Source organism: Canis lupus, chromosome 22, assembly GCF_011100685.1.
Source record: "Canis lupus familiaris isolate Mischka breed German Shepherd chromosome 22, alternate assembly UU_Cfam_GSD_1.0, whole genome shotgun sequence".
Classification (NCBI taxonomy): Eukaryota; Metazoa; Chordata; class Mammalia; order Carnivora; family Canidae; genus Canis; species Canis lupus.
Window position 1 is genome coordinate 5,107,430 of NC_049243.1, and position 17,020 is coordinate 5,124,449.

Here is a 17,020-nt window from a genome sequence, read left to right on the forward strand (position 1 = left end):
ACAGAGGCAGAGACATAGGCAGAGGGAGAAGCAAGCTCCCTGCAGGGACCCTGATGCAGGACTTGACCCCAGGACCCTGGGATCACACACTGAGCTGAAGGTAGACATTCAACCACTAAGCTACCCAGGCGTCCCTAGATTATGGATTTTAGATCTTCTTTAGAAGTGCTGTACTTTATTCTCTAAACACTATTTTCACGGCATTCTATAAATTTTAGTAAGTTGTATTTCATTTTCATTTTTTAAAAGATTTTATTTATTTAGAGAGTGTATGTGTGAGTAGGGGGAGGGGCAGAGCGGGAGAGAGAATAAAACAGACTCTGCTGAGTGTAGAGCCCCACATGGGGCTTGATCCCAAGGCCCTGATTACAATGCAAGCCAAAATCAGGAGTCAGACACTTCAACCAACTGCCCTACCCAAATGCCTCTCACTTTTAGTTTGAAATATTTTTAAATTGCTCTTGAAATTTTTTTCTTTGACCCATGTGTTAATTAGAAGTGTGTTGTTTAATCTCCACATATTTAGGTATTTTCCAGCTATCTTATTGTATTGATTTCTAATTTAATTACATCGTAGTCTGAAAGCAGACATTGTATGATTTCCATTCATTTAGAAGTGTGTTTTATGGTTGAGAATATGGTCTGTTTTAGTAAATTTCCCATGTGAGCGTGAGAAAAATGTGTATTCTGCTGTTGTGGAATGAAGTAGTCTATAGATGTCAGTTGTATCCAGTAGATCGATGGTGCTTTTGAGTTCAACTATGTTCTTACTATTTTTCTGCCTGCTAGATATGTCCATTTTTGACAGAGAGGTGTTAAAATCTCCTAACTATAATTGTGGATCATTTCTTCTTACAGTTTTATATTGGTTTTTACCTTCCGTGTTTTGACACTATGCTGTTAGGCATATATATATTAAGGATTGTTATGTCTTCTTAGAGAATTGACCCCTTTATCATTATGTTAAGCCCCTTTATGTCCCTGGTAATAACTTCACTTGCTTTGAAGTCTGCTCTGTCTGAAATTAATGTAGCTATTCCTCCTCTCTTTTAATGTTAACATAGTATATCTCTCTCCATCTCTTTCCTTTAACTCTATATTATCTTCATATTTAAAGTTGTTTCTTGTAGACGGCATGTACTTAGGTCTTATTTTTAGGAAATTTTTTGAAATTAAGAGTTCACTAATGATGTTAGTGTTTTGTGAAACGAAGTATATTTTTAGAGCAGTAGGGTTGGAATTTTTTTTTTAAGAATTTATTTATTTTAGAGATAAAGAGAGGGAGCAGCAGAGAGGAACAGTGGGAGAGGCACAAACGACTCCATGAAGAGCACAGAACCCCCACTCAGGGCTTGATCCCATGACCCCTGAGATCATGACTTGAGCCGAAATTAAGAATTGGACAATTACCCAACTGAGCCATCCAGACACCCCTGGAATCATTATTCTTTAAAAATAAGACATGAAAAAAAAATCCTTTGTATAAAACATTGAATGTTTAAAACTTGATATTCTTTAATATAATAATCATATTCTTTAATATAATAATTAGTACTATGATAATAGCTTTAGGCTAGTAATGGACGTATTTACATAGTTATTTTAAAGTAAATATTAGTACAAGGGGAGAACTTTGTTGGTATATAATTGAGTTAATCTTTGATTAAATGTTCTGTGATAATTTTTGTTAGTCTCAGAGTAAATTTCTCTAAGTAATTTTGGAAAGATGTAAGGAAATATATAAGATTATATGGGATAAATAGAAATGGTAGTTGAAGTGGATTTTTTTTCCCTTCCCATCTTTGTCTCATGTAATACGTAATAATACTGTTCCCTGTCATTAACAAAGAACAAACTTGTGTTAGGGATAAACAGACTTCATTTTAGGAACAAAATGTCATTTATAGTAGTATGGCCTAGAGTGGCTTCTTCTGACCAATGGTTGTGGATAAATCCAAGGGAAAATAGTTGGCTATACTTTAAACAGTAGGCAAAGTTTGATGTGATTGCTAAAGAATTGTTAGTCTCGTTAAGAATTGTTAGTCTTAACTTTCCCTTTCAGCATAATTGTGGACTATAAACTTTTAGGGTCTCCCACTACAGTAATACTGGGTCCTGGAAAAGTGACAACAAACACATTTTAAATGCATTGCTACTTTCTCAAAAATGCAAAACAGCAGCAAAAACAAATACGAACGGGGAATCGAAACCAAGGATTAAGTAGCAAATGTGAAAGCTAGTGGTGACCTTGAGACTTTACTCGTATTAGAGCTGTAAATAGAGACAAAGCCTTTGGTCCATCTGTGGAGAGAGAATTGTTGAATTAGAAGATGGACCTGAAGAACTTAACCAGAATACAGCACATAAAGACAGAGTTATAGAAAATGTTGAAGAGATTCAAAAATGTGGGGGAAATACTTAGAAAGTTTAATGTACCTTTAGTTGGAACTCCATGAAAAAATAGAATGTAGGAGAGTCAATACTGAAAGAAGTAGTGCTGTGAATTTTCTGTAATTGACAAGACAGAGCTACAGATACAAAAAGCACAATACATATCAAATAGAATGTTATTATGCAATTGCAAAATACCAGAGTTAGAGAAAATATTAAAATACCCCAAGGAAAAAGGCAAATCATCCTACAAAGGAGCAACAGAATGACATCAATAACAATGGAAGCCAAAAGACAGCGGGATAGTATTTCCAAAGTGCTAAATCTGTCAACCCATAGTTGTATACCCAATAAAACTATTTTTCAAGAATGAGGATATAATACAGACATTTTCAAATAAAATTGAGAGTGTTGAGTACTAGGAGACCTTCACTAAATAAAGAGTGTCTAAAAAGATATGCATCAGGAAGATAGCAGGATGACCTTAGAAGGAGGGTCTGAAATGTGAATAGTAAAGGTGAATAGGGAAAATGTTTACTAGGTTAGCCAGTCTGTTTTGTTATGGCCTTTGAAGTTGTCAACAGTGTGGCCTTGTACTTTGAAGAGGTGAAGTGTATTAAGAGTGTAGAGTAAATGGCTTTGAACTCCACAAAATCCACTCTATCACTTTTTCATTTTGTAGCTGCATTGTGTTTTCGGGGAATTGACCCCAGTTCACTGTTGGGGCCTGTTTAGTCTAATGCAGTCAAAATAACCCCAGTCTCCTTGCTGATTCAGGAACCAGGCCTAAGTCATTTCACCTGTGGATTACCTTAGTATTAGTTATTGATTGAGATGTGGTCATGTGACTGAAGTTGGCCTACTCAAACTGAAGGAAAGAATTCTTACTTCATGATTGAGGGAGAGGCACACTGGGAGAATGTAGATTGCTTCTTATTATGGTAAAAGAAATATGCCTTAATGTGAAGTCAACAGTAAGAATAGCAGAGCTGTGAGAAGGGAGAACCACCAGAAAGTTTGATCTCTAATGATTTCAGCATGTTACTAAATCACCCAGCCCTGAAGTTTGCCTTATTTTATGTGAGATTGTAGTTTAAATTTACAGTTTACAAACTTATAGTATCTTACTTAAGGTCCACCCAAAACTTATTCTCCAAAACAAGTTAGACTCGTTAATAAATCATAATTTCAGTTCTATACCAGAAGTAGAAGCCATGTGCTGTATACTGCTCTGATAAGAACAGATTAATTTTAGTTATTACATTTTATTGAAGTACATTGTCAAATTAATATGTTCAGGGAAGATGACTGAGTGAGGAAGAGTGTGAGAATCCTGAAATGTTAATATATGATCAATGTGAACTATTTCTTTGGCCTCATATAAGAAAATATTGAAGAGCTTTGGTAACAGTGTTTAAATATTTTAAAGGGCTGTCTCATGAAAGTAGTAGTATTTTTACACGATCTATACTTCAGAACTGATTCCAATCAGAAGGAATCCTTGAGAGGTATAAGAGAATTGTGATCAGTATAAAATTAGATCAGTTTTAATAATTAGAGCTGTCTGAAAATGGGGACAAGGGGATGCAACAGTGAAGAACTATCAGTGGAGATATAGGGAGTAAATTTTTTTTCTTAAGTTCTTCTAATAGGACTTTCATAAATATGTAATATTTAAAAATTTTTTTCTACATAGGGCAGGAAGTTGTTGGATTATATTATTTACAAAGACCTGTAATATTTTATTATTCTAGTTACTAATCCAGTTATTGTAATATTGGTCTTCAACTCTTACCTTCAATATTTCTTTTTAAACCAAATTCTTGGTAATGCCTCCTTTCTAAGAATTCATAATGAATACTATCTATCCATACATATAATGTTAAAGGAATAAATGTGAATATAATATAAAATGAAAATAATTTAAAGTAGAAGTCCACAATCATTTATTGTATTCCTAAAATGTAAGAAATATTTAAAACCAAACATTTTTCCTAAGTTCAGCATAAACTTATTTGACAGCAAAACCTGATTTTAATTGACATGAAGCTAATTATAGTCTTTATGGCTCTGAAACCCTTTTTAACTAAATTAGTATTTGGATATTACATGATACCTGAAGTAGAAAACAATATATTTTTCAGTAATTTGGGGATAACTTCCTATAAAGAATTTTTGATACAACTTGTACTAATGTATATTTATAGTGAGTTTAATCCACAGAACACTCAAAACTTGCCTGGGGGACACCTGGGTGGCTCCGTTAGTTAAGTGAGACTCTTTTTTTTATTTTTATTTATTTATTTTTTTTTATTGGAGTTGAATTTGCCAACATATAGCATAACACCCAGTGCTCATCCCATCAGGTGCCCCCCTCAGTGCCCATCACCCAGTCACCCCCACCCCCCGCCCACCTCCCTTTCCACCACCCCTTGTTTGTTTCCCAGAGTTAGGAGTCTCTCATGTTCTGTCTTCCTTTCTGATATTTCCCACTCATTTTTTTCTCCTTCCCCCTTTATTCCCTTTCACTATTTTTTATATTCCCCAAATGAATGAGACCATATAATGTTTGTCCTTCTCTGATTAACTTATTTCACTCAGCATAATACCCTCCAGTTCCATCCACGTCGAAGCAAATGGTGGGTATTTGTAGTTGATGTCAGCTCAGGTCTTGATCTCTGGATTGTGAGTTCAAGCCCCACATTGGGCTCCACACTGGATATGGAGCCTAAAAAAAAAGTTACATGGGATGTAGATTGATAATCTATATCTATAGATTGATAATCTTTAGAATATATTTTATGAATAAAAATAGATTGTTCCTTTTTTTCCTTTTGTCTTATATATAAATAAGATCCTCCCTCCCTCCCCTCCCTCTTTTCTCCCTTCTTCCCTTTCTCTTTTTTTCTTTTGACCTTACCATTTTTCCATGGCTATCCAGTGCTTATTAAATATTTGCATTGTATATTTTAAACTCTTAGTTACTCCTTACTTCTACCAGATTGCTGTACTTTAGTAGATAGTTTTCTCATTGTGGTGCTATCCTGGAGTTTGTCACTTCTACTTAGTAAGTGATTATCTGCAACACAGCTTCTTTAATGAAACAAAGACAAAGCCAGAAATATTCTGTATTTCAGTAACCATCCCATAATTTTTAAAAATATAGTAATCTGTATGTTTGTATATGCTTTTTAGAAAGAATCTTCAAGAGGGAGACATAGGGAAAAGGAAGACATAAAAATCACTAAGGAGAGAACGCCAGAAAGTGAAGAAGAAAATGTAGAATGGGAAACTAATAGAGATGGTGAGTTTCAAAAATCTTTGTTTATATAGTCAGTTTATTGATTATTTGCATTGTAGATTTTAGGGGGATTCAAAACATTTCTCAACTGTGATCTCCTTGTTGTTTCAGAATCATCTTATTGCCTTGTTTCTACCTTACTGAGTTAGGATACAGAAAATGGCATATGGTAGTGGAACAAAAGCAGAGAATGCTGTTCACACTGCATTTTTCAACTTGCCCATCCTTTCCCCCCCTAGAACTTTATTGGGCACCATCATAGTCCTTTGAAATTATATTACTTTTCTAAATTTTTTTAGTTCCTCAATACCAAGGTGAAAAAAATTAAATCTAAATTTTGTTTGTCTTACATAAAATATTAAAGTGAGTTTTTTAAATCTTAAGGATCTGGGAAAGTTATTTCCAAGAAATTGTAGACTTTTTTCTTTCAGAAGAAATCCATTTCAGATAACTGAGACCAGGGATTTGTTGATGAAAAATAACAAAATCATCTTTGCATCATCTTAACAAATTAGTTTTTTTTTTTTTTCCACACCATGAATATTCTCTCTTCTTCACTTCTATGACCTTCTGAAAGTGAGCACTACAGCCTCACACTACCAAATACAGAGAAAGAAAACTCATATTTGTTGCTTTGAGTGTGCTGGGCATTTTTATGTAATTTATATAATATTCCTTATTAATTCAATAGCTTTGTATTTCTGCTAACAGATGACAGAATTAAAGAATGTAAAAATTTAAGCAACTTCCACAGCAGTAAACTAAAAACTTAGACCAGACGTTAAAAAACCATAACTTACGGGCCAGCCGGCCACCTGGTTTTGCAAGTAAAGTTTTGTTGGAACACAGCCATCCTCATTTGGTTACATATTTCCTGTGGCTGCTTTTTAGCTATAGTGGATGAATAGACATCTGTGAGAACCAAGAGCCTGTAAGCCTAAAATGCTTTCTGTTACATTTTAAGAGCAATCTCTGAAGACATATTCTAATAGGTGAAAAATGTGCTGAATGCCTCTCCGGTAACTTGAACATCAGTATTTTTACGAAAATCCATTCCATCTTTGGACATTGTTGTCTGCTTAAAACTTACTCCCAAGAGCACATAGGAAACTTTCCTATGATTAGTTTATAGGGATTTCATAAGCCAATTTTATACCTTCTACAAAACAGCAGTAGAAGCAGCTATGATTTCCCATTATAGTTGCCTAAGTAGTTAATATACTGAAACAAAATATTACAAACTTTGACTATTCAAGGTTGGATAGTGAACTTTATGAAGTATGAAGGGATTAACTCAGCATTTTTTTCCATCTTAATTATTTTTGGATAAAAAACACTCTGAAATGTACTGAATACTTATCTTTAAAAACAAAAATTTTTATATTCCCATTTAAAAGGTTTGTAAAAGCCTAAGACAGTTCTCTGGTTGTTTTCATAATAGCTATTTTAAACCCTCTCCTTAAATCTCCCAGTGGACCTTTCATAGTTCCTGTCAGCTGTTTACTATAGAGACGATACACTCACCATCTACTAACTTTCTAAGTGTGGTATCAAGAAGTTGATAAATTAGTCTTCTTTTCCCACCTGACCTTTACTCTTTCTCTTTTGTTCTGGGTAAGAAGCCTCCCTTCTGCTGTGTAAGATTGTATTCCCCTTTATTCTGGATTCACTTTCTTCCCAGCTCTGCAGTCTTGCTCATTTGACATACATTCTTTTTTATATCTCTAACATCCATCTGGATACACTTTCTCTTCTCTACATCTGACTCTAGCCATCACCCTGCTTGTCCCCACTTTACAATTAAATTCTTGAAGGAATTCTGTACCTTACTGTCTTTAGATTTTCACCTCAATACTTACTCAGTTTTCTGACCCATGTCTTCACTAGAACTGCTCTTCAGGGTCACTAATAACCTCCTCTTTGGTAAATAAATGGAGACTTGCTTGTCTCTCTTCTGTAATCTCTCTGCAACATTTGAGAGATTGTTGCTTTTCTGCAACAATCTCTCAAATGTCTGGAAGCACTTTCCCCTTCAGTTTCATCTATCTACCCCTCTTCAGGTTTTCTGTCTTCCTTTGAAACCCTTCAGTCTTGTACAGGGGTTCCTTGTATTTTATCTCTCTCTTAAATGTTGATTCCCAAGGCTTTGCTCTAGACTGTCATCTTTAAAAAAAACTAAAGTGATTTTACTACAAGAGGCTTTTCTGTACAAAGTTCTTTAAAAGGTGAGTAGATGCCTTCTATAGTAGATTTACATAGGAAATATACACATGGGTACTTATTACAGCTTCTCTTAATTGCAACTTAAAGATTTTGATTGTTTATATATTAAAAATATGTTTGAAGGAGGGGCACCTGGGTAGCTTAGTGGTTGAGTGACTGCCTTTGGCTCAGGTCATGATCTCAGGGTTCTAGGGTCGAGTCCTGCATCAGGCTTCCCGGCAGAGAACCTGCTTCTCTTTCTATGTCTCTGTTTCTCTGTGTTTCCCATGAATTAATAAATAAAATATTTAACAAAAAATATGTTTGAAGGAATACTGATGCATGAATTTAGCCATTTTAATCCCAGGATAATGAGACTGTTAACTAGTTTAATAGACTTTCCTTCTACATTTTCAGTCTAAAGTAAATAGCAGGGATCCCTGGGTGGCGCAGCAGTTTAGCGCCTGCCTTTGGCCCAGGGCGCGATCCTGGAGACCCGGGATCGAATCCCACGTCCGGCTCCCAGTGCATGGAGCCTGCTTCTCCCTCTGCCTATGTCTCTGCCTCTCTCTCTCTCTCTCTCTCTCTGTGACTATCATAAATAAATAAATAAAAATTAAAAAAAAAAAGTTAAAAAAAAATAAAGTAAATAGCAATTTTAGCTAGATTCAGAAGAAATTGCTCTATATCAATATTTCTCAAACTTTTGGGTCTAAGGACACTTTTCACTTTTTTAAAGGATCTCAAACAACTTTAAGAAAAAAAAGATTTGAGAGAGGGAGGAGAGAGAGAAATAGAGCACGCGCACGCAAGAAGCAGGGAGGGGGAGAGGGAGAGAGAGTGTTAAGCAGACACCACACTGATGCAGGGCTCAGTCTCAGCCGCCCTGAGATCAGGACCTGAGCCAAAACCAAGAGTCAGACACAACCAGCTGTGCCACCCAGGCATCCCCCTCCAAACATCTCTTAACTTGGTGGATTATCTGTTTCAATTCTTACTGTATTAGAAATTGAATCTGAGAAATTTTTAAAATACTTATTTATGAATTTATTTAATAAGGACAGTAATAAACCTAGCATATACTTTTATGGAAAATAGATATGTTTTGCAAATTAAAAATAAAATTATGGGGAGGGGCAGTGTTTTACATGTTTTTATAAATCTTTTTAACATCTGGCTTAATAGAAGACTTGTAGATTTTCATATCTGCTTCTGCGTTCAGTCTGTTAATGATATTACATATCATGTGACTTCTGGAAAACTCCACTACATACTCAAGAAGGAATAATAAACCAAATACTATAGTATTATAGAAATATTTTTGATCTTCTAAAACTCCCAGAATTGTTTTGGAGTTCCCCAGGAGTCCTCAGACCATTCTTTTTGAGAACCACTTGTTTCTATAAGTGGCTTCTGCTTTCAGTTGTTTTCCCTTTACCTAGCCACCTTTTCCCAATTTTAATTTTTCCTTCCAGATGAAATCATGCTTTTAGGGCATCAGTAGCATCTATCTATTAAAGACTCCAGTATCTGAAGCTCTCAATTGAGGCATCCATTAAGGGATATCACTGAGTTTCTTATCTTGAGAGCAGTGCTTTTCTACTAGGTCCCTCAAAGCTAGGGAATCATTATTTGATACTTAGTCCCCTCAACCTAGATATTTATAGAGTCCCAACATTTCTACCTACTGAATATCTTTTAGAATCATCTATTTTTCTGAATGACTAGTAATATTTTAGTTACTAAGATACTTATTACCATCAAATATATTTTACCAGAATAACTTAACCTCATGCCTTGAGGTTAATCTTATCACCTAATTCATTCTCTACTTGAAAGTCAAAATAATCTTAAAAGAATTTTTTTTTTTTACTATAGTATTCATTCAGAGGAGTGCATGATTCATGTGTGCAACTCATTGAGTTTTCACAAACAGAACAGACTTGTATAACCAGCACCGGAATCAATAAATAGGCAGTGATATCCATAACCTGCCTTGTGCTCCCTTTCGTCACTACTTCTCAACTCCTGCCTCCCAAAGATAACTATTGCCCTGATTTCTACCACCATTGATTAATTTTATCTGTTTTTGAGCTCTATATAAATGGAATCTACCACAGTACTGTTTTTATGTTTAGCTTCTTTTACTTGAAATATCTTTTTGAGATTAAACCATATTTATTGCACATAGTTCTTTAATTATTATTGCTATATAGTATTATATGAATATACTGTAATTTATCCAATTTTGAGCTGAATAAAGTGCTAGTACTATTCTTAATCATATCTTTTGCTAAACATGTACCCATTTCTCTTTAGTTTATGCCTGGATGTAGGATTGCTAGGCCATGGAATTTGCATATGTTCATCTTTAGTAGGTGATGTCAAATTAAACACGGTTATTGTTTTTCATATGGTCTTTGTCTTTTTCATCTTAGCCATTCTGGAGGTGTGTGCTAGTATCTTATTGTGGTTGTTTTGTTTTGTTTTTTAAAGATTTTGTTTAGTTACTCATGAAAGGCACAAAGAGGCAGGGACATAGGCAGAAGGAGAAGCAGGCTCCTCACAAGTAGCCCAATGTGGGATTCAATCCCCAGAACCCAGGATCATGCCCTGAGCTGAAGGCAGACGCTCAACCGCTGAGCCACCCAGGCAACCCTCTTATTGTGGTTTTAGTGTGTATTTCCCTAATGGCTAATAAAAGAGAACTTTTTCACATTTATTGACCACTGTACAATCTGTTTTATAAACTATGTGTCCCAGACTTGCCTATTCTGTTGTATTAACTATTTTTAATTGTTAAGAATTCCTTATATTTTTTGGATATAAGATCTCTATCAGATACATGTATTCCAAATGTCTTCTTCCACTCCATGAGTTGCAAAATGCTCTTATGAGAGAATAAATGGCTTGACTTCATTCTTTTTAAAATTCAGATTTCCCAGGTTGCCTGGGTGGCTTAGTCAGTTGAGCCTCCAACTCTTGGTTTTGGCACAGGTCGGGATCTTAGGATTGTGCACTGAGCAGGAGTCCCCTTGAGGTTCTCTCTCTCCTCTCCCTGCTGGTGCATGCACGTGTGCTTGCTCTCTGTCTCTCAAATCAATAAATAAAATCTTTTTTAAAAAATTGGATTCCCATTTCCTTCAGGATCAAGTACAAATTCTTATTGTACGGAACTTTTCATTATCTTGTTGCTTTCTATATTTCCAATCCTTCACCCTCAAGTTTGTGTTTTTTATTTGGTTATTTAAATTTCCTTTTATTTATTTATCATAGGAACTAGTGTAGTACTGTGTGTCTAGTAAATCTTTAAAAAAATTTTTCAGACTTTTAATCAAATGTATATGTTAAAGACAAAAAGAAATATTTATAATCTTTTATTCATATGTATATACTTTTTATATATCTATGATTATTGCATAAAATAGATTACTGAAAGCAAAATTATTATATTAAAGGGTATGAGTCTTCTCAAGGTTTTTACTCATGTTGCCAAATTACTTTCCAAGATAGATATATGTCTAGTTTACATTGTTACCTTCAGAAAATGAACATACCTTTTATCTGTACCTTTGCTAATACTTAGTATTGTAATTAGGAAAAAATGACCCTTTAATACATGAAAAAGTCATATTTGTCTACCATTTGCATTTTTTTCTTTCTGTGAATTGCCTATTTGTGTCCTTGCTCATTCTCCATTGAATCAGTAAGAACTCTCTATACATAAAGAATGTCAGCCTTACATATTGTGTGTATTTTTCTATTTTATGTTCCTAAAAATCACTTCCTTAGGGTACTTGGGTGTCTCAGTCAGTTGAGCATCTGCCTTCAGCTCAGGTCATGGTCTTGGGGTCCAGGGATTGATCCCCAGTTGGGCTTCCTGCTCAGTGGGGAGTCTGCTTCTCCCTCTCTCTCTACCTCCCTCCTCTGCTTGTATGCTCACTCTCTCTCTCAAATAAATAAAATGTTTAAAAATTCAGTATGTCCAGTCATTTTATCTAGTAGAAATTTTATGTCCTTAAATATTTAGTAATTGCTTTCTGACTGAAAAATGTGATTTAGTCTATTTTCTGTATTTACTGAAAAATTATCTTCCAATAGCAGATGAGTAATCAATTTAGTTACACAGTTAAAGGCTGTGTAGCTACCCTCTCAGTTCCCAGACATAAAAATGGATGGATAGTTGGCATTTTAACATATTTGGTCTATGCATGACAATGATGTTCATTTTTTGTGTGCTTCAAGCAATCAAGTAGGACTATCTATTTTCATTGCCTTTTAGTTCTTCATTTTATTTCTTTACCCCAGGTTAAGGGATGGTGATCTTCAGTGCTAAAAGTATAGTTTGAGAGGGCACTTCAGTTCATAAGCAGTCAAGTCCAGCATTGTCATAGGATAGAACAATGATAGGAGACGAGTCACTGAAATTCCTTCCTCTAGATTTCATGGAATTATTTCAGAGGGTGAGAGGTGGGGTGGCAGTGTCAATAGCCACTGAAAACTCCTACATATTGTGATGAAATAGCTCTGCACACCATTCTTTCTTTTTTTGTTCCCTACTTAACCAGCTATCATATTTTTTTTCATTGGAAAAGGTGAATGGAAATAAAGACCTGGTATCAGATCTTTTGAGGAGATGGACAGTTTTAATCTGAGGAACTAGTACTCCTCCCTTATAATGGAAATGTTACAGATCCTTCAGACATTAGCTTCTATACACATTAATATTAAAATTACCAAACTTCAGTTTAGAAGCAAATCATTTGTGTCACTAATAAAGGAATATGGAAGCAATGTAGGACACCTAATGTAACCTTCATTTAATACTAATGAATCCATAAAAAAAAAAGTCAAGGAGATAATGAAATCAGTCATACTTAGCATGAAATATTGAAGGCTTTGGTATCTTTAATATTTATAATTTACATGTGAGCTTTTAATTGTATCTTTTAAAATCCCATCTCCCAACCAAAATCCCAACCCCCAGGCAACTCAAAACCACTTTCAGAAAACTCAGAAATTTTAAAACTGTTGGGTTTTCATAGAGAATCAAACGATACTGATTTTAATCCTTCACAGAAACAGTATATATTTCTTTTATCTTTGAGAAGTATGTTATTCTTTTTTTAAATTTTTTTTATTTGACAGAGAAAGCACGTGTGCACATAAGCAAAGGAGCTGAGGCAGGAGTGGGAGAAGCAGGCTGCCCACTGAGTAGGGAGCCCGATGTGGGGCTTGATCCCAGGATCCTGGGATCCATGACCTGAGCTGAAGTCAGTTGCTTAACCTACTGAGCCACCTAATCCCTAGAAGTGTGTTATTCTAATGAAAGAATCTACCATTTTAATTTGTATAAAAAATTAGTGGAAAAAATTTCTCTAATTTTTGGTATAGAAAATTGATAGTTTCTGACAAGTAATGGAATTTTTATTTTAAAGATTCTGACAATGGAGATATTAATTATGATTATGTTCATGAGTTGTCATTGGAAATGAAACGTCAGAAGATACAGAGGGAATTAATGAAGCTAGAACAAGAAAACATGGACAAGAGAGAAGAAATTATTATTAAAAAGGAGGTATGCTATTTATTGAAATATATGTGATCAGAGAACTCATTAGCTGCTTGATCTATCTTAAATTGTATTAGGATATTGATACACTGATCAAATTATTGTATATCAACTATTTCATATATGTTAGTCATTTAATGTTCACATTATTTGGTAAATATTTTTGCTTTTGAACAGGTGATTAAACAGGTTGTCTTGTGTAGAATCACTAGCTAATATTGAACAGGATTTGAATCTATGTACGTCTATTTTTTTAAGCCTAAGATATTTCTCAAATACTTGTTTTAGAGATACAATTTATTTGAGTATAATATGTGATTTTTCTGAGGAGATTTTGAAGTTTTATAATTTTAGTTTACTTTATTGATATTATGTTATGGCAGTTATTTATCATATTGGTTATAAGCACATGTTTAGGAATCAGATTAATACATGGTGACTGTAATAGCCCATAATATTTCATCTGAAGCTTGGTATGCTTTAGAAATACCTGCTTTGTTGTTGATTATAACAGCCATAATTGGAGGAGTTTCCAAACTGACTTACTGAATACTTTTAAAAGGTTTCACCAGAAGTGATTAGATCAAAATTATCTCCGTCACCTTCTCTGAGAAAATCAAGCAAATCTCCAAAGCGAAAATCAAGCCCTAAGTCGTCATCTTCAGCAAGCAAGAAAGACAGGAAGACAACTGCAGTATCCTCGCCCTTATTGGACCAGCAGAGGTCAGTAGGATGGTAAATAATGTCAGAATGAAATCCCTTTTTCTGAAACAATGCTTAAAAGAATTAGTAGATTACAGAAGGGTACTTACAATACATTCAGTATTTAATGTAAGTTTTTTCTTCCAAAAAACTATAAAGTGTTTCAATTCTAAATTAAGAAAGTTATACAGAACAGTAAAACAAAATGTCTGTGTCCCACCTACATATGCTTCAGAGCTTTTTATTTTTTAAGAATAAAACATAATACATATATATATCCTGTCTTTCCCTCTCAAATTTTTTGTTTTTGACTTTTGTACAAGTGTGTTTATAGTTTCATATGTATTATTTTTATTTATTTAATCTTAATACTTCCATAATAAAGCTTTGCTTCTGCAGCTTTCTCACTATTTTTTATATTTATATTGATGTATTTAGCCTTTTTTCACTTGAGTACTTATATATTTACTTTCCTATTGAACATTTCAGTTTACAGATATTCACTGTTACAAGTTACACGTAGTGAATGTTTTTTCTCCTTGTGCATGTAGTCATGAGATTAGATTCTTCATAGCATATACATAGCAGAATGATGATATTGTTTAGAATTATTCCAGTAGCCAGTTGAGGAAATAAAAATAGAAATGATGTAATATGATTACATTGAGGGACTAAGAGAGAAAGACTTCCATTTATTGTTATTCTGTACTATTTAAATTTTGTTTCATTTTATTTTTTTATATTTTATTTATTTATTCATGAGAGACAGAGAAAGAGAGGCAGAGACACAGGCAGAGGGAGAAGCAGGCTCCATGCAGAGAGCCTGATCCGGGACTCGATCCCGGGACTCTAGGATCACGCTCTGGGCTGAAGGCAGGCAGTAAACTGCTGAACCACCCAGGGATCCCTAAATTTTGTTTTAATTAAAGCACATACATGAATATTCTTCAAGACAAAAACCTAAACTAACCTCTTCCCGACATATTAGTTGGCAACTGTTTGAACCCACAATAAAACTCTTATTTGTCTTCTTCCTTCCTAGTTTTTAGAGGCTTTAGCCATATTTTAGACTCCAGTTACTTTCTGCCTAGATTATTATATCCTACTAACTTTATTTTATCCAATGCCCACATCCCTACACACATACACATTTTATTCAGCAACGCCAACCCATTCATCTTACAGATGTTGTGAGAGAAATCTTGAAAGAACATTAATATGCTATGCCATAGAAAAACTCAATGGTTTTCCATTCTGTTGAGTAAAATTCAGATTCTTTTTTAAAAATTTTTCTTAAATATTTTATTTATTTGAGAGTGGGCACACATGAATGTGTGTGTTTGAGTAGGGGAAAGGGCCAGAGGGAGAGAAACAGGCAGACTCCCCACTGAGCGAGGAGCCCAGTGTGGGGTTGCATTCCAGGACCCCAAGATCATGACCAGAGTCAAAATCAGATGCTTAACTAACAGAGCCACCCACGTGCTCTAAAATTTAGATTTTTTAAGATGACATTTATGCTTTGATCTTTTAGTCTTGTTAATATTTTTGTCCAGTCTTCCTTCTACTCTGTTGCACCTTTAATTTTTCAATGTCTAGCTCAAATTCTATCTTTCCATTAAATCTTCCCATTTATCTTTACTGAGCAAAATTTTTATTTCTTTTGTATATCTATCTAATTTTATTTATACCTCCCTCTTAATATTACTATTTGCTTTGTATTTTATCTGTGGCATACACGTATGTATGTATATCTGTTAAATTTAAGCTCCTTGAAGATTGGGATCTTGGTGGTTCATTGTTTTTTTCTCCCCACTGCACTTGCTTTGCATAGAGCTTTACATTTTAATAAGGCACTCTGTAAAGTTGATGTGATCCTCTCCTTTGCTCCTTGGATTAGGTAAATTAAATGTTGCAAAGAAATATGGAAGAAGTGAACTGTAGAGTGATGTGATCCACTCCATTTGTTCTTATTCTTTATCCTCTTGGCCAACCAATTATATAACCATCCCTGAATTCTTTCCATTTCTGGAAAAACAAAAAACAAATAATCTGAAAAACAACTTACCAGAAATATCCTTCTTTGGCTTTCTTATCCTTTCTTTTTATAAAATATTTGAAATCTAATCTCTTTGTAGAAAGTTCTTTTAACTGTTTAGATGAAGGCTTAGTTTTATTCGTCCTTTTTCATGCAGTCTTCTCTCACTGTTTTATTAGTAATTCATTTATTCTTAGTATTTAGCATGAATAATTACCTTGATTTAACTGCTACATTTCTTGTATTCTAGGATATTAGTGACTTTAGGATCCACCATTAATTTAATCATTGAAGTAGAAAAGCTTGGAAAATAGTACATTAGAGGTGCAAAGAAAACATTGAAGTATAGCATTTCTTTAGCCATACAGTTTACAGTGTGTAAAGTATGTCAGATCATTAGCTTCTGGTTTCATTGCTAAATCATAGGTAAACTGCTTGAAGGCATATTAAGCAAAAAGTAAGGATTAGAATTTCAGTTAAAATTCACTATGGTGGTTTAGACAATGCCAGTAAATCAACTGAGGTGACACTCAGGTAAACAGACTCCTTGGTCTTACATTGTTATCATATTGAGTAGACCGCGTATTACAGACAAATTGGAACTCATACTTCTCCCTGACAGCTGGCAGTTTTCTTTGATGTTCATTGTGAGATATACCCTGATAGCAAGCTTTAGGCAGATATGTGAGATACAATATGGCTTTGAATTAGCAATGTGTTATCTGTCTGTCCATCTACTTGGTTTCTTAGTTTTTATTAAGTTTTTCTTTATAGCTTTTTGTACAAAGATGTACAAAGGAAGTCAAAAGCTGTTCAA

At 34.3% G+C, this 17,020-nt stretch overlaps 1 protein-coding gene across 5 annotated transcripts in view; it reads left to right on the forward strand.

Annotated features, from left to right (window-relative positions):
* The window catches only part of ZC3H13 (zinc finger CCCH-type containing 13), a 92,627-nt gene that overhangs the window by 14,461 nt on the left and 61,146 nt on the right, over positions 1–17,020 (forward strand). For all 5 annotated transcript variants that reach the window (XM_038569552.1, XM_038569553.1, XM_038569554.1 and 2 more), the window contains exons 5-7: positions 5,587–5,695; positions 13,333–13,472; positions 14,029–14,189. In XM_038569552.1, the coding sequence (XP_038425480.1) occupies positions 5,587–5,695; positions 13,333–13,472; positions 14,029–14,189 (410 nt within the window). The remainder of the gene's footprint in view (positions 1–5,586; positions 5,696–13,332; positions 13,473–14,028; positions 14,190–17,020) is intronic.